The 25,818-nt window shown below is 40.1% G+C and overlaps 1 protein-coding gene across 4 annotated transcripts in view; it reads left to right on the top strand.

Annotated features, from left to right (window-relative positions):
• Positions 1-14,631: 14,631 nt before the first annotated feature.
• The window catches only part of MID2 (midline 2), a 148,826-nt gene continuing 137,639 nt past the window's right edge, over positions 14,632-25,818 (top strand). For 2 of the 4 annotated variants that reach the window (XM_079124408.1, XM_079124406.1), the window contains exon 1: positions 15,054-15,549. In XM_079124408.1, the coding sequence (XP_078980534.1) occupies positions 15,546-15,549 (4 nt within the window). In that variant the 5' untranslated portion in view covers positions 15,054-15,545. Of the gene's footprint in view, positions 14,902-15,053; positions 15,550-21,691; positions 21,779-25,818 lie in introns of those variants that run through there. The other 2 variants (XM_079124407.1, XM_079124409.1) reach the window with 2 other exon arrangements.

Genomic DNA, 25,818 nt, shown 5'->3' with positions numbered 1-25,818 from the left:
GTTCTAGGGTTCTCAGTAAGCAAAACTGACAGAATTCTTGCTATTGTGGAGCTTGTCATTGAGATGTAATATTGCATAGTGCTTATGAGCCTTGATCTAAATTCTGGAAAACCACTGATTAAGCTATGTGACCATGGATAAATTAATTAATCTCTCAGCCTTCACTTCCTCATCTATAAAATGAGGTGATTAAGAATTGTAGTCATAAAGTTATTAAGATTTAAAGAATTAATACATATAAAGCACTTAGAACAATTTTTTTTCTTTTTTCTATTTTTTTATCTTTTGGTTGGCAATGGACCTTTATTTATTTATATGCAGTGTTGAGAATTGAACCCAGTGCCTCGCAGGTGCTAGGCAAGCACTCTGCCACTGAGCCACAACCCCAGCCCCAAAACAATGTTAAGCATACAAAAAGATCTTAGTAAATGTTAGTTATTCTGAGGTGTGTGTGTATATGTGTGTGTGTGTGTGTGCGTGTGTGTGTGTGTGTGTGTGTGTGTGTGTGTGTGTGTAGGAGTGGGGAGAAGACAATAAGGAAGAAAACCCAGTTGGTGATAGGTGAATTGGAGATCATTAAAATAGGGAGGTTTCAAATTAAGTAAAGCAAATGTGTAGTTACTTTCAAATGGGTGGTGTAATCCAAGACAATGATGTTTGTGTTGAATTATGAACAAAAAAGAATCCTGACAATGCTTATTCCAAATTCAACAACTTTAGCCCTTGGGCCAAATTTTGATTTTGAAAGTAAAGTTTTACTGTTTATGTATTGTCTATGACTGTTTTGCACTCATCAGCAGAGCTGAATAACTGGGACAGAGATTACATGACCCACAAAGTCTGAAATATGTACCTCTGCTTCTTTTTTTTTTTATTGTAAACAAAGGGGATACATGTTGTTTCTCTGTTTGTACATGGAGTAAAGGTGTACCACTTGTGTAATCATAAATTTACATAGGGTAATGTTGTTTGATTCATTCTGTTATTTTTTCCCTTCCCCCCACCCCTCCCACCCCTCTTTACCCTCTATACAGTACTTCCTTCCTCCATACTTGCCCCCCTCCCTAACCCTAACTCTAACCCTAACACTAACCCTTCCCTCCCCCCCATTATGTGTCATCCTCCACTTATTAGCGATATCATTCGTCCTTTGGCTTTTTGAGATTGGCTTATCTCACTTAGCATGATATTCTCCAATTTCATCCATTTGCCTGCAAATGCCATAATTTTATCATTCTTTATGGTTGAGTAATATTCCATTGTATATATATACCACAGTTTCTTTATCCATTCATTAATTGAAGGGCATCTAGGTTGGTTCCACAGTCTGGCTATTGTGAATTGAGCAGCTATGAACATTGACGTGACTGTATCTCTGTAGTATGCAGATTTTAAGTCCTTTGGGTATAGGTCAAGGAGTGGGATAGCTGGGTCAAATGGTGGTTCCATTCCAAGTTTTCTAAGGACACTCCACACTGCTTTCCAGAGTGGCTGCACTAATTTGCAGCCCCACCAGAAATGTATGAGTGTACCTTTCTCCCCACATCCTCACCAACACCTATTGTTCCTTGTATTCTTGATAATCGCCATTCTAATTGAGGTGAGATGAAATCTTAGGGTGGTTTTGATTTGCATTACTCTTATTACTAGAGATGTTGAACATTTTTCCATATGTTTGTTGATTGCTTGTACATCTTCTTCTGTGAAGTGTCTATTCATATACTTAGCCCATTTGTCAATTGGATTATTTGCATTCTTGGTGTTGAGGTTTTTGAGTTCTTTATAGATTCTGGAGATTAGTGCTCTATCTGAAGTATGATTGGCAAAGATTTTCTCCCACTCTGTAGGCTCTTTCTTCGCATTGCTGATAGTTTCCTTTGCTGAGAGAAAGCTTTTTAGTTTGAATCTATCCCAGTTATTGATTCTTGCTTTTATTTCTTGTGCTATTGAGGAAGCACAATATTCTTCCTGTTGAGGAAGTCTGCTCCTAAGATGACATGTTGAGGATCTGGACCTATTTTTCTTCTGTAATCTTGCAGGGTCTTTGGTCTGATTCCGAGGTCCTTAATCCATTTTGAGTTTAGTTTCGTGCATGGTGAGAGATATGGGTTTAGTTTCATTCTGTTGCATATGGATTTCCAATTCTCCCAGCACCATTTGTTGAACAGGCTTTTTTCCATTGCATATTTTTGGCCCCTTTGTCTAGTATGAGAAAATTGTATTTATTTGGGTTTGTGTCCATGTCCTCTATTCTGTACCATTGATCTACCTTTCTATTTTGGTACCAATACCATGCCGTTTTTGTTACTATTGCTTTGTAGTAGAGTTGAAGATCTGGTATTGCAATACCCCCTGTTTCACTCTTCCTGCTAAGGATTGCTTTAGCTATTCTGGGTTTCTTATTCTTCCAGATGAATTTCATAATTGCTTGCTCTATTTCTGTAAGGTACGTCATTGGAATTTTAATTGGAATTGCATTGAATCTGTATAGCACTTTTGGTAGTATGGCAATTTTGACTATTAATTCTGCCTATCCAAGAACATGGGAGATCTTTCCATCTTCTAAGGTTTTCTTTAATTTCTTTCTTTAATGTTCTGTAGTTCTCATTGTAGAGGTCTTTCACCTCTTTTGTGAGATTGATTCCCAAGTATTTTATTTTTTTCGAGGCTATTGTGAATGGGGTAGTTTTCCTAATTATTTTTTCCAAAGATTCATCACTTATGTATAAAAATGCATTAGATTTATGTGCATTGATCTTATATCCTGCTACTTTACTGAATTCATTTATGAGTTCTAAAAGTTTTCTGGTGGAATTTCCTGGTTCCTCTAAGTATATAATCATATCATCAGCAAATAGGGATTGTTTGAGTTCTTCTTTTCCTATTCATATCCCTTTAATTTCTTTGGTCTGTCTAGTTGCTCTGGCTAGAGTTTCAAGGACGATATTGAATAGAAGTGGTGAAAGAGGGCATCCCTGTCTTGTTCCAGTTTTTAGGGGGAATGCTTTCAGTTTTTCACCATTTAGAATGACATTAGCCATGGGCTTAGCATAGATGGCCTTTACAATGTTAAGGAATGTTCCCACTATCCCTATTTTTTCTAGTGTTTTGAGCATGAAGGGGTGCTGTATTATATCAAATGCTTTTTCTGCATCTATTGAAATAATCATGTGATTCTTGACTTTAAGTCTATTGATATGGTGAATTACATTTATCGATTTCCTGATGTTGAACCAACCTTGCATCCCTGGGATAAAACCCACTTGATCGGGGTGCACTATCTTTTTAATATATTTTTGTATGCAATTTGCTAAAATTTTGTTGAGGATTTTGGCATCGATGTTCATTAAGGATATTGGTCTGAAATTTTCTTTCCTCCATGTGTCTCTGTCTGGTTTAGGTATCAGGGTAATATTGGCTTCATAGAATGAATTTGCGAGGGTTCCCTCCTCTTCTATTTCATGGAATACTTTGAGAAGTATTGGAATGAGCTCTTCTTTAAAGGTTTTATAGAACTCGGCTGAACCCATCTGGGTTTTGTAGAACCCATCTGGTCCTTGACTTTTCTTTGTTGGTAGGCTTTTGATGACTTCTTCTATTTCATTACTTGAATTGGTCTATTTAAATTGTGTATGTCCTCCTTGTTCAGTTTAGGCAATTCATATGTCTCTAGAAACCTGTTGATGTCTTCGAAATTTTCTATTTTGTTGGAGTATAGATTTTCAAAATACCTTCCAATTATGTTTTTTATTTCAATTGTGCCTGTTGTGATATTTCCTTGTTCATTCCGAATTTTAGTCATTTGGGTTTTCTCTCATCTTCTCTTTGTTAGTTTGGCTAAAGGTTTATCAATTTTGTTTATTTTTTTGAAGAACCAACTATTTATTTTGTCAATTTTTTGTATTGTTTCTTTTGTTTCAATTTCATTGATTTCAGCTCTGAGTTTAACTATTTCCTGTCTTCTACTACTTTTGGTGTTGGTCTGTTCTTCTTTTTCTTGGGCTTTGAGCTGTAGTGTTAGGTCGTTTATTTGTTGAGTTTTACTTCTTTTATTGAATGCACTCCATGAAATAAATTTTCCTCTAAGTACTGCTTTCATAGTGTCCCAGAGATTTTGATATGATGTTTCTTTGTTCTCATTTACATCTAAGAATTTTTAAATTTCCTTCCTAATATCTTCTGTTATCCATTCATCATATAATAGCATATTGTTTAATCTCCAGGTGTTGGAGTAGTTTCTGTTTTTTACTCTTTCATTTATTTCTAATGTCAATCCATTATGATCTGATAGAATGCAAGGTAGTGTCTCTATCTTCTTGTATTTGCTAACAGTAGCTTTGTGGCATAATATATGGTCTATTTTAGGAAAGGATCCATGTGCTGCTGAGAAGAAAGTGTATTTGCTCTTGGTTGGATGGTATATTCTATAAATGTCCATTAAGTCTAAATTATTGATTGTGTTATTGAGATCTATGGTTTCTTTGTTCAATTTTTGTTTGGAAGATCTGTCCAGTGGTGAGAGAGGCGTGTTAAAATCACCTAGTATTATTGTGTTATGGTCTATTTGGTTTCTGAAATTGAGAAGGATTTGTTTGACATACACGGATGAGCCACTGTTTGGGGCATAGATGTTTATAATTGTTACGTCTTGCTGATTTATGCTTCCCTTAAGCAGTATGAAATGACCTTCTTTATCCCTTCTAACTTTGGCTTGAAGTCCACAATATCTGAAATGGGATGGATACCCCAGCTTTTTTGCTGAGTCCATGTGCATGGTATGTTTTTCCCCATCCTTTCACCTTTGGACTGTGTGTATCTCTTTCTATGAGGTGAGTCTCTTGCAGGCAACGTATTGTTGGATCTTTCTTTTTAATCCAATCTGCCAGTCTATGTCTTTTGATTGATGAATTCAGGCCATTAACATTCAGGGTTATCATTGAGATATGATTTGTATTCCTGGTCATTTGGTTCATTTTTACAATTTTATTTATTAATTTATTTTTTTGAGAGGAGTTGGTTCCTCCTTTATTTGACAAGTCCTTTAGGATAATTCCTCCCTTTGCTGATTTGCTTCTTTGTTTTTCATCTCTTCCTCATGGAATATTTTGCTGAGAATGTCCTCTAATGCTGGCTTTCTTTTTGTAAATTCTTTTAGCTTTTGTTTATCATGGAAGGATTTTATTTCATCGTCAAATTTGAAGGTAAGTTTTGCTGGGTATAAGATTCTTGGTTGGCATCCATTTTCTTTCAGGGCTTGAAAAATGTTGTTCCAGGCCCTTCTAGCTTTTAGGGTCTGGATTGAAAAATCTGCTGGTATCCGTATTGGCTTCCCCCTGAATGTAATTTGGTTCTTTTCTCTCACAGCCTTTAAAATTCTGTCTTTATTTTGTATGTTAGATATTTTCATTATAATGTGCCTTGGTGTGGGTCTGTTGTAATTTTGTGCATTTGGAGTCCCATAAGCCTCTTGAACTTGATTTTCCATTTCATTCTTCAGATTTGGGCAATTTTCTGATATTATTTCATTGAATAGATTGTTCATTCCTTTGGTTTGTTTCTCTAAGCCTTCCTCAATCCCAATAATTCTTAAATTCAGCCTTTTTTGATATCCCATAGTTCTTGTAGATTCTGTTCATGATTTCTTTCCATCTTCTCTGTTTGTTCAACTCTGTTTTCAAGGTTAAATATTTTGTCTTCAATATCTGAGGTTCTGTCTTCCAGATGTTCTATCCTATTAGTTGTGCTTTCTATGGAGTTCTTAATTTGGTTTATTGTTTCCTTCATTTCAAGGATTTTTGTTTGGTGTTTTTCAATATCTCTAACTCTTTATTGAAATGATCTTTTGCTTCCTATATTTGCTCTTTTAACTGTCGATTGGTGCGATCATTCAATGCCTGCATTTGCTCTTTCATCTCATCATTCAGTGCCTACATTTGCTCTTTCATGTCATCGTTTGCTTCTCTGATCATTTTAATTATGTGCATTCTGAACTCCCTTTCTGTCATTTCTTCTGTCATCCTGTCATTGGATTTTATTGATGTAACATCTAGATTTGTTTGGGACATTTTCTTCCCTTGTTTTCTCATATTGTTCAGGTATCAGTGGACCACTGAGATATTGCAGATTTCCACTATTGACTTATAATGTCCCTGAAGATTTCTAATATATCCCCTCTTAGCCTTCAGTAGCCTGAAGTCTTGGAGGAAGTTGATAATGCAGTGCTCCACAAGGAAGCTGCGTCTCTAGGGGTGGTGGCCTTCAGGTGGTGTATATTCCCTGCTGGTGGGCAGAGGTGCATCCACTTGTTGACCAATGGTCATCCAAAGGGGAACTAGGCTGCGGGATGAGGCAAGGCCTGTTTGGTCCTGTGTCTCTGATTTTACTGTCCTTGTGGGAAAACCTCACCCAGCAGGGAAGACTCACCCGGTGGGGAGGTCTTGCTGGTCAGTTCCCCTCCTAGAGGTTCCCCTCCTAGAGGTTCCCCTCCTAGAGGTTCTCCTCAATCCACAACTACTGCCTGGTTTGGCAGCCTTCCTCTGCAACGTTCCCAGGGGCCCAGACTTACCTTCTGGGCCTGGGAGCCTCACCCTTCGCAGACGAGTCTCCCTAGGCTTCCCCTCCTCAGAGAATCTGCCCACAGTCCTGGAACATTCACTCCGCCCCTCAGCTTGTCTCTGTGCGGCTCTTCCACCAAGAAGCCGCCTAGGTCCTGGGACCCTGCTCTGCACCTAATCACCTGGCTATGCAGCCCCTCCTCTGAGCTGCCACCTGGAGCCCCGTACAGTCGCTCTGAATCCCAGTGACCCGCCGCATGCCTCTTCCTCCAGGCCACCACCTGGTGTTCTGGTGTGGTCACTAGTAGTCCAAGCAACTCACTGAGTGCCTCCTCCTCCCGACAACCACCCGTAGCCCTGGTGCAGTCACTCCAAGTCCAAGCGACCCGCTGCACTCCTCCTCCTCCTCCTCTGGGCAGCCCCCTGGTGTTCAGGAGTGGTCACTCTGAGTCCAAACAGCTCGCTGCGCAGCTCCTCGTCTGGGCAGCCGCCCGGAGCCCCGGTTGGTTGCTATGAGTCCCAGCGTCATGCTGAGCGGCCTCCTCTACGATGTTCCCAGTTGTCCCAGTTGCTCCAGCGGGGGGAGGTGTGTCTTCTTGGGAACTCTACTTCGTGAAGTTCCCTGTGTTCCGGGACTACCGGCCCATCTGGGACGCCTCCCCAATGGGAGAGACTCACCCGGTGGCTTTGAGTTGGTCCCAAGTCTCTCAATATCTACTCTTCTTGAATCCTGAGTCCTGGAGCAACATGAAATGTAGCCACCCTCTAGTTCACCTTCTTGAAACGCCCTTATCTCTGCTTCTTACAGAAAAAGTCCCTGTTCTAGGCAGAGGGAACAGCAAATGCAAAGCCCATATGCATAGACGAGTGTGGCTAGTACAAGGAACAGAAAGAAGTACTGAAATGAATAAGAAGAATAGTGGTATGAACCTTGTCTCAAATCAAGCCCATTGATCCTTACTTTGCAGAATCTACCTTATACCTTTTGAAAAACTGCCTATCTCTAGTTTTCAAATCTGATATTGATACTTCTCTTATTTGTTTGCTTTCTCAAGGAGCATTAACAGTGGTTCATTGATCTTGTTTGCAGGTTCTTGGTAGCCTCAAGGTAATTCATTCAGGATGGAATATTTGAACTAATTTAGAGCAGTACTCTCCATCCACTGTAAGCCAGTACGCTCCTTAAAGGTCAATATCAACAGTATGTAATATCTCCAATTATTGCCTTATTTTAAACTTGCATCCCATTATATTTCATCTCACAGATGTCTTTAAGTTGGAATCTATTGCCATGGACCTAAAGTTAACTCTGATTAATATCTGTGATACAGACATATACACATGCACACACACATCTATGTGTATTTATCTATGGCAGGGTTTCCAAAACTACATTTTGGGAGATGCTTGTGCCCTGTGAGGTATTAGTAAATGAATAGAACATAAATATTCCATGACCAAATATGTTTGAGAAATGCTAAACAGTTAAAATAGGTTTTATTTCTGCCAGGACTTCTTAGAGCCTTTGTATGCTAATGTGTGCTGTAAGTCTCCGAGAGAGAGAGAGAGAGAGAGAGAGAGAGAGAGAGAGAGAGAGAGAGAGAGAGGAGAGAAATTCAGTCTGCAGCATTTCCTAAACATGTTTGATCAATTTTTTTTCTCAGAATATTATTTAATATCTTCAGGGACACTAGTTATTCTTGAGTCAGTTTAAGAATTTCTGGCATATAGGCAGTTGAGGTATTGAGTTATGTGTTTGCCCTTCCTCCATGAAACTGCTGTGAACACACTGGTTCTTCCAAGAGATCCTTTTCATGCAATCTTCTCATTGCAGATTGAAGATGGGGGTAAATTTATGTCAGACTTGCACAGATCATCTCTGAACTATACTCTTTACTCTGTATATTGCTATTCATTCAGAAAATATTAGATCTACTGTGATCTAGGTACTGTTCTAGGTGTTGGACATCATACCTGTGATAGAAATGGATAAGGCTCTTGCTCTCATGCAATGTATATTCATGTGTGTGCATGCATGGAGGCACATAATAAACATATTTACATATGTTTATATTAATTTTAGCTAGTGATGATTTCCCTGGAGAAAAAGAATACTGTACTAGAGAATATAATGTAGAGGGGGTACTTTAGATAGGTTGGGAAGGGGAGGCTTCTTCATGAAGTGATGTATAATCTGAGGGAAGGCACTAGGCAGTCATGTGAATAGTAGAAGGAAGAGCATGCAAACATTCTGGGATGGCCAAGGGCATTGTGGCCTTCAGAGGTGTCAGAAGGCCAGTGCATTTGGATGGCGTGAGCAAGGGTGAGGTGGAACAGGATGAGGTTGAAGAAGTAGACAGGGGCTAGCTAGTGCCAGGTCTTGTAGACCAACTCAAGTATTTTGAATTTTATTTTAATGACAGAGAACATTGAAGGGTTTAAATCAGGGAATATGTGTCAAATGATCATTTTGAAAAGATCATTCTGGCTGCAGACTGATTGCAAGTAGAAGTGGGGACACCAAAATATGGCTTGGTCATGGATTGAATGTTGGGCATTGGGGCAAGGAAGGTGTCAAGGATGACATCCCAGTGTCTGACTTAAGTATTTTGGTGGTGTCATTAACTGAGATGAGGAGGAGTAGAAACTAAGAGCTGTCTTATGTCCACATTAAGTTAGTGATATCTTTGAGATAGCCAGATGGAGATGTAAAATATTCAGGTGGATATGCAAGTCTGGACCCAGGGGAGAGGTCTGAGCTGGAAAGATAAAATGGAGATCATCAGCATATGTATTGTACTTAAAATTTTGAGATTCGAGGAGGTCACCTAGGGAGTGAGTGTCAATGAAGAAGGGCGCCAAGGTCTGAGCCCTGGGGCATGCCAACCTTCAGAGGTAGAAAAGCAGGAGGAGGAAGTCACAGAACCTGAGGAACAGGCAGTGAGATGGGAGGAATACCAGGAAGATGTGATTTCATGGAAGGCAGATGTGACACTGCTGGTTAGAAAGCATGGCCAGCAGAAAAGTTTAGGCTTGGTTCAAAAGACACATTAAAACTCCAAGTAAATATTTACCAATGTAACATAGCTATCAAACATACAACATATATGTTGTAACAAACAAAATTCGAATAAGTTACAAAATTAATAATAGCAATAGCAGAATATAAATCAAAGAAGAATAAAGAGTACCAGGGTCATGCCATTTCTCCATACTGGAAACATATTTATTTTGAACCACTCTCTCTTAAGCTGCCTGCACAGCCCATTCACAACCAGGGTTTTAGAACAATGTGCTATTGATGAGTCCATGCCAAAGTGCTTTTCTTCTTCCCATCTTATTAAGAGTCCCTGGTTAGAAAAGCCTTTCTTTGGTCAACCTCTGGATTTCAGACAACTAGCTACTTCTTTTGAGAGCAGTATGAAGGTCCCCTTCTGCAGAAGCATGGATTCTGTTGCACAACAGAATCACCCTTCTGTGAATTTTCCTCCCGGAACAGACTGGGCTCTGTGCTTCTCTCAGTAGAAAGTATCTGGAGCTGTTCCTCCCTGCTCCACATTCTTAGCTGGAAAAAATAGCCCATAAGCTATCCCTTTCATACTGTGGGCCTGTGGTGTGGTAAGTTTGCCTCAGATTAATTCAATTAAACACCTCAAGCTGAATCTGTCAAATTTTTTTCCCATGGGACAGATTTATTTTGTTAATAGGATCAACATATGTTCTATACAAAGGTAACCATTAAATAATTATAAACAAATAATTTCATCACATACCCCCAATCAATTTTGCATCTCCTGCCAGATACAAAACATTTACTTTAATAAATTTACAGTGAGTAATTTACATAAAACCACTGAAAGTGAGGATACTTTCAAAGTAGCTGCTTATGTGCTGTGATTAGCAAAACTCTTCCCACCCCCCATTCCCACCCACACACACTATTAGTCATTCCTTTGAATTAATACATTGAAGGCCTCTGTTAAAATTAAAATATTATCTACTAATAGAGAGACAAATGAAGCTATTAGCATTTAGCTCAAATTAGTTGGTTGAATTCTTAATCATTAGCAAGATTCTTTGTGAACAGAACCCAGAAGCAGTTAAGTTTTGAGGAGGAAAAGGAAAAGTCCAGAACATGGGCTGCTGCCTGGGGAGGGAGATGGAATTAGGGAGCTGCAAATAGAGCTCTGGTGAGCCAGGGGCTATTTTGAAAGCCCTGAAAGCTGAGGTGGAGGAGAGATTGCTAAAAAGTGAAGGATAGGATAGTTTCTAAAGGATGCTCTTATGGTTTGGACGTGAGGTGGTCCCTAAAAGCTCACATGTGAGACAATGCAAGAAGGTTCAGAGGAGAAATGATTGGGTTTAAGAGTCTTAACCCAATCAGTGATTTAATCCCCCCATGGGATTAACTGAGTAGTGACTAAAGTGGTAGGGTGTGGCTGGAGGAGGTGGAAATTGGGGCGTGGTTTTGTATCTGGAGAGTAAAGTCTCTGCTGGCTGATGATGTGAGCTGCTTCCCTCTGCCACACTCTTCTGCCATGTTCAACCTCACCTTGAGCCCTGAGAAATGGAGCCAGACTTATGTGGATTAAGACCTCTGAAACTGTGAACCCTCAAATTAACTTTTCCTCCTTTAAAATTGTTCTGGTTAGATCTTTAAGTCACAGCAGCACAAAATCTAACTAAAACAATGAAAAAGGCCATTATAAGCAAATCCTTTATTGTCAGTTCTGTCAAGAGCTAGCTTGCTTTTTTCTGGGAATGTCCCTGATGAAAGTGGTCACTTCTTCACATTTTAGAAAATTATGTAGCTCTCTGTGGAGATCATACCAAGTGAGATTGAAGGATTCTCAGGGAACAGTTGATTTCTGACTTAATTTTGGGTTCAATTTGTGTTTTGGAGACATACCTTAAAATTTTGTTTGAAACTACTAAAGGACAATCTCATTGCAAAATATCCAATTATGAAATGAATAGAATCAAACACCATCCTTAGTTTTGGGCTCACACTCTTTGCAAGGTGCTCCCAGGCTCTTACTATGCATCTCCTGACATGTACAGATATTTGGTTTCTTACACAAATAGAATCATCTGTACTTGTTCTGTGTACTTCCTCTTTCTTTTTGTTTTGTATTCTTTTTATCATGGTAAAACATACATAAGATACAATCTACCATTTTGATCATTTTTCAGTGTACAATTTAGTGGCATTAAGTCCATTCACAATGCTGTGTAACATACTATTTCCAGAATTTTTCATCATCCCAGACAGAAACTCTATGCTTTAAACAATAACTCCTTAGTTCCCCCTCCAATTAACCCCTGGTAACCTCCATTCTACTTTCTATCTCTTTGCTCCTTGCTCTTTTAAATGGTTTTTGAAAAGGCAATTCATGAAAATTACAAAAAATCCAAACAGTACAAAACAGAATATACAATGTTAAATCTTTTGGGTTTGATTCTCCATCTTATGCTTGACCTCTAGGCAATCAGTATAATTGGTTTCCTAGATATCTTTACAGAGGAGTGTCTGTGTACAAGTATATATACACATATACCTCCCCTTTTTTATACAAGTACTAGCAAATCATGCACAGTTCTTTTTATTCCCCCCAGGGGCACTTAAACACCGAGCCGCATCCCTATCCCTTTTTTTGCATTTTGTTTAGAGACAGGGTCTCGCTGAGTTGCTTAGTGCCTTGCTTAGTTGTTGAGGCTGGCTTTGAACTCTCAATCTTCCTGCCTCAGCTTCTCAAGTGGCTGGGATTACAGGCATGTGCCACCTCACCCAGAAATGCATGCATAGTTCTTCACTTTGCTTTTCTCATTTAACAATATCATATATATTCTAATATATGTATACACCTGATGTATACATATGCATATATATGGTTGTTTTTAGTGACTACATAATTTATCTGTTCAATTATGCTGAGATCATCAGACTTCTTACCCACTAGTTTTTGTAGTACTAGGGATTGAATCCAGGATATTGCTTGTTCTAGGCAAATGTTCTACCACTGAGCTATTTTGAGATACTCTCACTAAGTTGCCCAGGCTGGCCTCCATCTTGGGATCCTCCTGCCTCGTCCACCTAAGTAACTAGAAGGTGTGCGCCACCATACCCAGACTGACTCTTTAACTTTTAAAAAAGCAATTAACTTTTTTTATTGAAGCAGAAAACCACATAAAATTTACCCTTTGAACAATTTCCAAGTATACAGTACAATATTGTCAAGTAAATACACATTGTTGTGCAACAAATCCCCAGAACTGCCCTCATCCTGCATGACTGAAACTCTACACTCATTAAACAACAATTTTCACACCCCCACACCCTAGCCTCTGGCAAATACCATTCTACTTTCTGTTTCTATGAGTCTGACTATTTTAGATTTCTCATATGAGTAGAAGTATTCAATATTTGTCTTTTTTGATTGAGGTATTTAATGTAGCATAATGTTCTCAATGTTCATCCATATTGTAACATGTGACAGGATTTCCTACTTTTTAAAGACTGAATAGTATTCCATGGCATGTATATATCGGATTTTCTTTATTCATTAATCAGTAGATGAACACTTAGATAAATTTCATTTCTTCATTCTCGTGAATAGTACTGAAATAAACATGGGAGTGAAGATGTCTTTTCTATTTTAGAGAAGGATCCATGTGCTGCTGAGAACAAAGTGTCTTCAGTCAAGATGTCTCTTCTATATTCAGATTTCATTTCTTTTGTGTACGTACTCAGAAGTGGATTTGCTGGATCATATGGTAGTTTTATTTTTAACTTTCTGAGGAAACTCCATATTGTTTTCTAACTTAAAATCCCTTACATAGTGGCTGAACTATTTTTCAACAGTGTGCAAGGGTTCCAATGTCTCTACAACCTTGTCAACACTTATTATTTTCTGTTGTTTAATATAATGGCCATACTAATAGGAGTGAGATGACATCTCATTGTGATTAGTGACGTTTAGCATCTTATCACAAACTTGTTGGCCATTCATTCCTCTTCTTTGGAAAAAAAAAAGTCTATCTGTTGCCAAATTTTAGTGTTTTTTTTTTTTGTTTTGTTATTGAGTTCTAGAAGTTCTTTACATATTCTGAATACTAACCCCATATCAAATATATGGTTTTCAAATATTTTCTCCCATTCTGTGGTTGCCTTTTCACTCTGCTGATTGTGTCCTTTGTTGTACAGATGTTTTTAAGTTGTATGTAGTCTCATTGTTTATTTTTTGCTTTTATTGCCTATGTTTTTGGTGTGACTCATTAACTTTTACTTCTCTTAGGGCTGGACTCTCATCAGAGTAGCCTGGTTGTGATTTTTGCCTTTGTTTCCACCTCAGTGCTCTCTAGCACATTGTTTAACAGGGGTGTTGGCTGAATACTATTGGTTCCCTGATAGGATACACCCAGAGCTACCTTAATTTTTCTGGACTTGTTCCCATACACAGTAAAAGAAGGCCTAAGTGAGAGGGATTCTTTCCTCCCATTTTATGGCTTCTTTCCCCTTCTCCCCTTTTTCTCCTTATTAGAAATAGTCTTCTCTGGGGCTGCCTCCTCCTTTCCTCTCTTGTGAGTGGGGCGGTGGTCTCTGAGCCAATGAAAGGTCAGCAGACAGGCCGCCTCCAGACCAATGGGAGGCTCTTGGGTTCCAAATGGACCAATCGGCTTATTAGGGATATTGAATACCTGGATAGCTAGCCTCTGCCCCATTGTCCTCTTTGTAATGACCCTCTTGTTTTGCCTGTCAAGGATTTGAAGGTGCACAAGACCCCTCCCCCCCCCAAACACACTCTGATAGCTTTAATCCATCCTCATAACTTCTGCCCAAGGCCAATAAAGCAGAGCCATTCTCCCTTTGTAAAGAGAAAGTGGGGTTGGGTTTCCTTCAATTGTCTGCCCTTTTCTGTCTCCTCCACTATTTTTGTTTTACTCTGTAGTTAACTTTGCATAGAGGAGCTTCATCAGGAGGACCTGTGCGGTGGACCCAGGCACTCTCTTCTCATTGGCGGGTGCAACAGCCTTTCCCTTGTTTTAACCTGGGGGTTTGTGAGGCCAGGGGGTTGGTGGGTGGGAGAGAGTTTGGCCACAGTCTTCTTGCTTCATTTCACACACATTCTGCGCTGTCCCCCTCTGTTTCTCTCTCTCTCTCTCTCTCTCTCTCTCTCTCTCTCTCTCTGTTTCTCTCTCTGTCTCTCTCTCTCTCTCTTACACACACACACACACACACACACACACACACACGCACACACACGCACACCCGCCCGCTCGGGCCCCTCTCTGTGTGTCTTCGTTCAAGATGACAGGGCGCTGGAGGAAAGGCTGCTGGAATCAGCTGGTAGGTACAGTAGTAATCCGAACCCCACCCACCCTCTGCCTTTGCTTGCTCAGGTTTCTCCGGTCACTCCTGCTAGGGGAGAAAACATGTAAACGCGTCTCAAGAGGAGGGCCTGGGGGAGCTGGGAGTGGCGGGGGCGGTGGAAGGTGAGCCCAGGAAGGTGGCCCAGCGCCCCTTCTGCTGGGGCCCCTCCCAGTGCTCCCTTGGGGTGTCAGCCTCAGCCCTGTGTGCCCCCACTCCACCCCCCTTTTCGAAGGGATTGCCTTTTTTTTTTTTCCCTCTGCGGCGGCGGAAATGACAGTGGTGCTGCTGTGGTGTCATGGTGCTGCCCCTGGACTGAGAGGCGAAAACTCTTAAGTTTAGCCCGGGAGACCCAGCTGCGGTAGCGTCACCGTCGCCGTGCTGTCCCCTGCGGGGCGCGCGGGCTGGCGGATTCTGGTTGCTGCGCGGCGGCGGCGGCAGCGGCAGCGGCGAAGGCGGCGGCGAAGGCGAAGGCGGGCGGCGGCCTAGAGTGTCGGTGGCGGCGGCGGCAGCGAGGGCGGCCCGGGAGCTCGCGCCAGAGCCCGAGCCAGCTTGCTGCGGAGGCAGGCGGGCGCCCAGCGCTCTTGAGCGCGTGTAGGAGATGGCTGGCACACGGGAACGCTATGGGTAAAATGCGCCCCCTCGCCGCGGCCCTGGGGTCCAGCGTAGCCGCCCGCGCAGGGCTCGGCCCCGGCTCCGGCCGCTCCTCAGGTGCCACCGGGGCCTGGAGCTGGGCAAGGGCTCCCGGGTCAGCAGGAACGGGTGACGGGGCCCGCGAAGCTCGGGGCGGCGGCAGCAGGGACCCTGGCCTGGCCCTGGCTCCTGCCACTGCCCTCCCGGGACGGTGTTAGCACTCCCGGGTGCCAGGCAGGGGTGGCCGGAGGCCCCCCGGGCGGCCGGGCTGTGTGGGGCAGAGCAGTTGAGCGGTTCCCCCCGGCGCCTGGGCGTGAGTCTGGGAAAGGGCAACGCCGCCTTCCCACGCTCCCGCGGCCGGCAGCCTCTTCTGCCCGGGCGGCGCCCCTCAGTCGGCTGTCTGACCAGCGGTGCTGGCGCAGCAGCCTGAGATGCTGCGGACACCCTGCCGGCGGGGAGGCCTGGCGAAACTTAATCCTTTTTCTGTCGGGGGAGCAGTCCTCGAGTCTCCGTCTGGGTGGTTCCTTATTTCTGGCCTAGCTGTGAAACCAGTTCTGTGGGGGAGAGGGAAAACTTCCATGTGTTCACAGGACAGACTGCGACTGAAGCAGGGAAAGGTGGGGATTTCCATTTCTGGCTCGTGAGAATTAAGTAAATAACGGCGGAGCAGATTTACAGAAACATTACTGCTCATGGTCCGGTTTAGGTTACTTAGCACTTCGTGTGCAACACACTTATTTTCAGAGGCATTTCTTCTTAGAGCCCCAAATTGGGCTATTTCTCTCTCTCTCTCTCTCTCTCTCTCTCTCTCTCTCTCTCTCTCTCTCTCTCTCTCTCTCTCTCTCTCTCTCTCTCTCTCCTTCCTCTCTGCCTCTTCTGCTTCTTCCTTTCCCTCTCTCTCCCTCACACTCCCCCACCCATTTTCAAGATCACTCACTTTATTCCTGCCTTCCAACACCTACTTACCCACCCAAACCTCGTACCGGAACCCCTCCACCACAGCCTTTCCCCATCATCCTATGCACTCCCAACCATGCAGCTTCTTGTTTCTGAACCCCATGTTGCCTTTTTTGAGGATTTCTGAGTGTGGGATGGGTGATGTGTGATGGTTGCATGTCTTTGAGGAGGAACCCTTATGAAGGAATATCTTGAAAGCAGCAAGTAGATAAGTATGGGGGTTAAAACATATGATTCTTAAGTTGGGCCTTTAACTCCATTCTGTTACATCTCAGTACTCAGTCTCTCTGGAAATGTTCCAATAGAAGGGGGTTGCCAAATATGAAGTTCCTCTCCCCTACTTCTCTTCTGTTTAGGGAGTTGTTTTGCTTTACCTCAGATGATCACCCCCCACACCCCTCTTTCTATCACCTGTCCACGCATCACTGCTCTGAGGGAGAAACAGTCTTTGCTATTTTTATATATTTCTGCCCAATCAATTAACTTAATACAGATATATAATATGAATTAGATTTCTTCTGATTGTTCCTCACAACTTGATTTATGTGGTTGAAATACTGGTCTAGGAGCTAAGAAGATCAGAGCGTTCATCCCAAATCTGGTATCCCATTGGCTTTATGACCTTAGGACATTCCTATGACCTTTCTTTCATAGTTGGTGTACTTGTATAAAAGGCACGATATTGTGTACTGGGTATTGTGAGTCTTGGCTTGGTCCTTTGAAGATGAAAGGATTCAATAAATCCTCAGTATTATACTTCTCAAAGAAAGCACTTCGTTTACCTTTTATGGGTTAGTGGACTGACTGGGTGTAAGTAGGAACCCTAGTTTACCAAAATCTTAATTTTCCATTATTAGTTCCCTGAGATTCAGATCCATCATTGTACTTAGGTCCTAAGTCTGTTTTCCCCCAATGAATGTACAACTGTATGAAAACATACCCACAAGTAGGCACACAGAGTAATGGTAATGATTTTAAGTCGGGTCTTGCATCATATCTAATGTACTCTAACCCAACAATCTGAGTCAGACTCATTCAAAAACAACCTCACCCATTTTTAGCCCATACGGGGGCAGTTAGTTAATTTCTATTGAAAAGTGGCATAAATAATTTTAGGCCTTGCTATATTAGCATGATTAGCATCTGACAGCAGTGAGTCAACAATATTTATTAAGCATCTGTAATGCGCAGGGTCCTCTTTTGACTGGACTGAGTATTTGGCCCAGTATTTTGGTCTCAGCTCATTCCAGGCTATACTCCATACCCGTAGCTCCAGGATTAGGATGGGGAAATGCTATGCAGGGTAGGGGCAGAGGCTAGGTATGTAAAGGGCTGGTTGCGTTTCTTCTGTTTACTCTCATGACTACTAGAATTCTCATCTAGCATGTTGCACCTTGCAAGACCACTCCAGGATATACTGTTGCAAACCAGGGACTTGGTTGTTTCACAAGCATATCACCTAGGCAGTGCAAATTGGTTTTGATGAAATTGGTTTAGTTAATCCCTCCTTTAAGAACAGGGCAACTTGCTTCAACTTGCAGAACTTAAAGTAGTGCCAGTGGAGTCTCGTAATTGCTTCCAAATATTGCTCTGGGTAGTGAGCCTGTCCATTCCCTCATCCCTCCTCCTATAAAATCTGCTGACATCACAGCAATTGGGAAGGAAACTACAGAAGGAATATGTCTTTATCACTCAGCAAAACTCATTGGCTTGATGAAGAGGAGAGAATGCTGTGTTTTCATTCAGTCCCTTAGAACTCAAGTTTTCTCTTTTTGAACAGGGACATAGAGCCCTAAAAACTGTAAAAAACAGGGCTGAACCTCAGACTTTGCCTCAAATGACTGTTCTTGGAAGTACCTGCTTGGCCTTGTGTATGTCTGTCATCCATCTTTATGGATCTTGTTAACTTCCTAGCTGTTAGGTCCTAGGACTGGGTTCTTAGATTCTGGGGCTCAGCTGTAAGGAGGCACAAGGGTGCTCCATTTCCATTTAGCAATTAAATTTTTGTCCTCTCTTCTGTGCAAAAGAGACAAAAATGAGGCTTTGTGTTCATGAAGTGCCTCCTTACTTAAGCTGGGTTTCTCGACTTAGAGCATTGCATCATCTAAATATGAAGTATAACATGTTCATACTGGATATCCCACAGTTCAGAAGAGTTCAAAACTCTTCACATTTTCATGATTGAAATATTGATACCAAGGCCATATTGCACAAAGATTGATATTTCAGGTCTCTCAAAAAGCACTGTGTTCCTTACTGAGTAGTTTATAGAAGAAACTAGAGAAGTGTTTCTCAATGAGTGTGTTGGGTCACATTAGCAAGCCAGAAGATCAGACAAGGGGTATTGAGACAAGAAATTCCAACTCCAGTTATCCCCCTGTGTAGATGGCTAATCCCCTTTCAGTTCCCTCCTCCTCCAATAATTGGTATTGGTATCCACTTTCATTTATTAAAAACCTGCTTAGAGTTTTTATGGGCTCTAGAGATTTGTGGCTCTTCCTGCCTGTTACTCTTTTCATCTTTCTCTTCTTTGTAAACATAGGCAGATATATTTTTGATAGTCATCTTCCAGATTCTGTATTTTTTCCTTAGAAATTATATACGCTGGTAAGACTACTTGATCATATAAGTTGTTTAAAGTATGGGTGGTGGAGGAATTTTGAATAATGTGTCAGCACCCAGTCATTCTCCTCTTTATTTGAGGTTCACCTAAATACACACTAGGATGTTGGTTCAGGCTAACTGTATTGGCTAAGTATCGTTTGTAAGTTATCCTACTTGGGTTCTTGTCTCCTTGCAATGCTCTGATGCTTGACCTTGGACTTTGTTTCAGCATCTTTCCTGCAGGTCAGTCTTCAGTCTCCTCTGTCTCTGGAGTATCCTCTTATAGAGACCAGATGATATGATAACAAACACATTATATAATTTAATATCCTCCAGAAATATGAAAATCCCAGTATTTGCAATTTCCTCTGAGGGGATCATAATGTATATGCATGGCAAACAATGCTAATTCAGAATAGTGAAATGTCTGAATATATACAGCACAGGGATAGAAAAATGGTTTATGGTCCAGAATCCTCTATTACTTTGTCTATAGCCCTTTGTTCAGTGTTGCTAGGATCCATGCAGTTCCCAGGAGAATAGAAGCTTGATTTCAAGTAGGCCTCTGTTCTCTGTCCCTTGTTTCTGACCTGAACTTGGGGTCCTCTCGGCTTAACATTCACCAGCATTTCCTACATTCATATATATTGCAAAATTTATTCTGTAAAAATAGAGATGACTGCCCATTCAGGTGGACTGCTGAACTTTTAAAAAAGATTCACAAAGATTTCACTGGGAAACAGGCTGGGAAAATTAGTCCTGGAATAGATGAAGAGCTGTACCAATAGCAGTAGGTAAATTAAGTTTGTTCTCCATTTGTTCTCCAACCTTCTAACCTTGCCAGTGTAATCTGCATTAAGATAAAGGCGTTATGAATTATACTTAGGATTCCTGTCAATTATCATGTGTTACCTTGGCAAATCCGTTTCTTGGTTACTTAGATTAATCTTTTGCATTTGCAGCAGATTCAGGACTGTTAGTTCTGCTACTTTGATATTATTTTAATGTTTATGGTGACTATATTGTATAAAATACCCAATGGTTGGACTTAATTATTGAAAGGAAAATATCATTAAATCCATATACTATAAAATATTAAATAGGCTTTAATAACCTATTAGATAGGACCTGGCTGTGGTTTTCTCTGCCAGTCAGTAATCAACCTCTAGTCCTGAGCTCTCCTTGTGTATGTGATGAAAGCTTAAGAGAACAGACAGTTTTTTTTCCTTGACAGGGTAGGATCCCAGCCTGAAGGGGAAGACATAGGAGAATAAGAAATACCACAGATCTATGGCCATCCAGCAATCTTGTGGGGAAGAGTGATTATCCTCCATTATGACAATCAAGTGTTCAGGGTGAATTTTTAAAAAAAAATTTTTAGTTGTAGACGAACACAATACCTTTATTTAATTTTTAAATATTTTGTGTGGTGCTGAGGATGGAACCCAGTGATTCACACATGCCAGGCAAGTGCTCTACCACTGAGCCACAACCTCAGCCCTCAGGATGACTTTCCAAACCTTTTCAGCTTGTAAAAAATAACATGTTTTGTGTGTATCGTCTATGAATGTATGATGAGAATACTTATTTTTGTAAAACAGGTTATTTTCTTTTATCCTCATCTGATCCTCACAAGAGCCTGTGAGATGCATAGGGCAGGTATTTTTAATTCAATATATATGAAAGCTGTGGCCCAGAGAAATGAAATGTCTTCCCTCAGATGGTTCTGCTAATTTGGTTTAGATCCTGGATTATAAATCAGACTCTATTTGGAGGATCAAATAAGATAATGGCTTTGAAACCATTTGAAATGTATAAAACACTATACAAGTGTAAGGTGACTATTATGAATTTCAATTATTGACTACCTAGCCCTCTTTTTCTTGGTTTTTATTTTCCTCTTTATCCTCTATGATGAAAATTCTATGCATTGTTTGCACAGAATTTGAACTTCAAAGGGTTCTTTGGTAATCATAGTGTCCTGGGATTTTGTTGTCTTCTTTTTCAGTTGCAAAAGGTGTTCTCATAGTCTCACCTGGGACTACCCTCCTCTTTTGTTGTCCATTGGAACATTCATTGTAACTTCCCTGAGATACAACAGGCAAAACCATCCACTGTAATTCAGCACCTTGGCTTAGCCAAGGGAAAGTCATGCATTTTGTTCATTTCCAGTTCCCTTGGTGATGATACCCATCACTTGTTAGTCTTTCTAGTTAACATAATAAATAATAATTGTATTTATATTATAACATAAATATTATAATATATGATATAAATATTATATTTAAAATAATCCAACGTATCTTTCCTACTCATCAACAAATAACAGGGACTCTATAGTAAATAAGATGTCAGAGATGGAACAATCTTAAAGAGACTATCTGTTGATTCTAGTACAACTTGAACATTTTTCCATGGAGGAAACTGACTAAGCCAGGATTCATTTTCTCATCTCCCTAGATCAGGAAGACAGTTTCTAATATTTTAAGTAAGATCTCTTGGGAAATTAATATTAATATTCTGAACAATACTTATTTTATATTAATTTGTTTTTAAATAAAACCTTACAATTCAGGTCAATTCTCAATCTACAGCCCAGAGGTCAGGCTTGGTTTCATACTCATGGATTTTCTGTGAAGGAAAGAAGACTGTGGCTCCTCAGGTAGGTAGTGAGAGCCCAGAAACATGCTTTGAAGACACAGAAGATGAAAACTAGATAACATATTAGCTGCTGGAATAAGTGGACATTTAATTATGTTCAGATAACATTTGAAATAATAGAACTCTGCCAAGTGCAGATCATGGCTTATCTTTTGATCAGAGTTACCTAAATGCTATATTTAGAGAGCAATGCTAAAAAACCAATCTTTAGTCTTGTAGTGGTAGAATGCATTTTTTTCTGAAATTTTAAATTTTATGTTGAAAAGAATGAAATCATTCAATTTGCCTTAAGGAATACCAAAAAGTATGAATGATAAATTGGCAACTTCAGATTACTCAATTAAAAATAGATATGGTAGTCCCATATTTATCACCTAGTGACATTTACCTGCCTTAGTCTGTATGATTACACTATGATGTTTACACGACAATAGAATCATCCAAAATGCAGTATGCATTATTTTTTTAATCTTAATCATGCTCATTGAAATGCCTCTTTTGTGTTTCTACCCAGGCACAGAACTTTCTGATAACTCATTGATGAGTTTCTCATTGGTTTCTTTTTTCATGGGTTTCAGCCTAAAGAGGAGAGCAAGGAAAGATAACATGCAGAAACAATTTTATAATAGAGCAAGGGCAAACACATAAACATATATATTTGACTACACAGCAGTAACTCAATGATTTGGAAGTGAATTGACCCAGTTATATCCACATGGGCATTTGTTTCTTAATCTATTATGTCTCTGCATTCCATATGTAGGATACTATAAAAACTTAGATTGCGTTAAAATTTGTTGCTCAGCTTAAGTTTTTTTTTTTTTGCGGGGAAGGATACCAGGGATTGAACTCAGGGGTACTCAACCACTGAACCAAATCCCCAGCCCTATTTTGTATTTTTTTTTTTTTTTGAGGCAGGGTCTCACTGAGTTGCTTAGCGCCTCGCTTTTTCTGGGGCTGGCTTTGAACTTCCAATCCTTCTGCCTCAGCCTCCCAAGCTGCTGAGATTACAGGTGTGCACCACTGCACCTGGCTCAATTTAAGTTTTTATAGATATCCTACATATGGGACATCAGGACATATACCAAATGGTCATACCATCCCAGGTATTTCCTTAATGCATTTTTAAAATGACAAACCATTGTTTTCTGGAAGAAGCTTCATGATTACTTGTCATTGGACTGTACCCTATCAGGTCTTGTCTTTGTCCTTAGCATATTCTTTATTTCCTCATAGGTCAGTGATTTGAAATCTGAAGTTGCAACACTATATCATTGTTTTGTTTTTGTCTTACCAATTGCTTCTTCTAAACTTGTGTTGTGATGATAGGAGTCAAATATTTTTCAGGAGCTACTTAAATATTTTTAAATAAAAAAAAATTGGGAGTTGAGAATTTTCTGACACCTGTTAATCATTAACAATATCTCAGAGCATTTCGAAACCTAGATAGGGAATCACTGACCTAGAAAAACAATCAAAAGAAGTAAGCAACCCAGTAGAGTTTATAAATACTATGTAATTACAGTTGGCAGTATAGTACAGTGGTTAGTTATTTCCACTTTGGAGTCAGACAGGTCTGGATTTTAATCTCCTTTTAAAAAATCGAGATGTAATTCACACACCAAAATATTCACCATTTTAAAGTGTATAATCCAGTGATTTTACTAGATTAAAAATTGTGCAACCATCACCACTATATAATTACAGAACATTTTCATCATCTCAGAAAGAAATTGTACCTGTTAGTTGTCATTCCCCTGCTTTCCTGACCCTTAGAAACCAATAACCCACTTCCTATTCCTATGGGTCTTCTCTTATTAAGGGAATCATGTAATACACGACCTTTGTATCTGGCTTCTTTCACTCAGAATAATGTTTTCAAGGGCCATCCATGTTGCATTTCATTCCTTTTTATAGTCAAATAATATTCTATTTTATGTGTGAACCACATTTTGTTTATCTGTTCATCTCTTAATGGACTTTTGGGCTGTTTTTCTTTTGGCCACCATGAATGCTGCTACTATGTATATTTTGTGTACAAATTTTTCAATGAGCACATTTCCAATTCTTTTGGGTATACACCTTGGAGTGGAATTTCTGGGTCTTACAATAACTGTGCATTTAACATTTTGAGGGACTGCTGAAATATTTTCCAAAGCAGCTGCATCATTTTACATTCCCAACAGCAATGTATGAGGTCTTCAATTTCTTCACATCCTGGCTGACACTTGCTATTTTCTGGTTTTGGCTTGTTTGTTTATAGCCATCCCTGGTGTATGTGAAGTAGTTTTTCAATGTGGCTTTGATTTGCATTTCCCTAATGGCTAATGATGTTGGGCATCTCCTCATGTGTGTATTGGCTATTTGTGTATCATATTTGAAGAAATGTGTATTCAAATCTTTTGCCCATTTTTAAATTGGGCCATTTTTTACTGTTGAGTTATAAGATTTCTGTGTTTCTAGATGCCATATTCATATCAGATATGATTTGCAAATATTTTCTCCTATACTGTGAGTTGTCTTTCCACTTTGTTGATGGTTCCGTGGACAGCCATAGAGTTTTAAATTATGATGAAATACCATTTACTCATAGTTTATTTGGTTATTTTTGCTTTTGATATAATTTAAAAAACTGTTGCCTAATCTAAGTTCATGAAGATTTATATCTTCCTTCCAAAAATGTTATAGTTTCAGCTCTTACTTTGGGGTCATTGTCATTTTGAAGTAATTTTCTGTGTTGTGATAGGGCTCCAACTTCATCTTTTTGCTTGTGGAGATTCAGTTGTCCCAGGACCATTTGTTGAGAAGATTCTTCTTTGTCTATTGAATGACCTTGAACATCTTGTCAAAAATAAGTTGGCCAAAGTGCTGGGGATGTATCTCAGTTAGTAGAGTGCCTGCCTCACAAGCACAAGGCCCTGGGTTCAATCCCCAGCACTGCAAAAAAAAAAAAAAAAAGAAAAATAAAGAAAGAAAAAAGTTGGCTATAAATATATTGGTTTACTTTTGGAGTTTTCTCCCTAAGTTTGAATATTAGCTTTGCTATTTGCAAACAAGTATGACATTGGACAAATTATTTTCTTTTAATAATAGTGCCACCTTTTAGAAAATTGAGAAAGCTAAATGAGATAATGTATGTAAAAGTGCTTTGATAATCATGGAGGTAGGGAAAATGGAGGACAGTTGAAAGGATGCTGAATCACTAGGAGTAACCAGAAGAAGGAGACCTTATAAATGAGAGATGAATAAATAATGTTTGAAGAAGTTGATAAAAGTATTCAGTTCCCCACCATTGACCAATGTAGTTGCTATATGAAAATAAAATAGAACAGAAAAGAAACAGTACAGAAAAGTTACAAAAGGCAAAGATTGTAACCATCTTACATTGTCCTTCATAGAGTTGAAACCAGTTAAGGTTGGTTACTTTAGAGCACTGTGCTGCTTGAGTTTTCTGCCAAGGACTCTTGAGAATCCTTTGAAAGCTGTGGACAAGGAGCTAGGGATGTGGCTCAGTGGTAAAGTGCCTTTGGGTTGAATTCCAAGTACGAAAAAAACTATTTTTGATCTTACTCAAGGTAATCCTGACCCACTGCATGTTTTCCCAAACTTAGTTTCATAGTGAGGTTCAAGGGTCACACTGACTTGGAACACGTTTTAAGGCTTCAGGCAAAATTGGAGAACTTTCGCTCTGTACGGAACTTATATGACACTCTTCTAAGACAGGAGAGCTATAGCACTCTGGTAGATTTTATATAGGTTTCAACCCGTAGACCTGCTTTTCAGCAATGCCTCCAACCAACCCATGTAGTTTCCAACACAGACACTGAGGAATGCAGACATGCAGCCCTAGAAGATAGTAATAGAAGTGCAGTGTGAGATGGAGATGGCCCTAGAGCAAAGAGATATGATTCTGGAACAGATCAGAATGAAGGAGGCAGATTTGGAGGGACAGAGAGACAAAAATAGAAGTAGAAACATGCTATTTAGAACCCTCTTGTATATAGTCAAGATAAAATATAGTGAAGGAGGTAAGATGATTGA

This window comes from Sciurus vulgaris (genome assembly GCF_902686455.1).
Source record: "Sciurus vulgaris genome assembly, chromosome: X".
Taxonomy (NCBI): Eukaryota; Metazoa; Chordata; class Mammalia; order Rodentia; family Sciuridae; genus Sciurus; species Sciurus vulgaris.
Note: the sequence above shows the minus strand (reverse complement) of the source record. Positions and strands in the feature narration are given on the sequence as shown.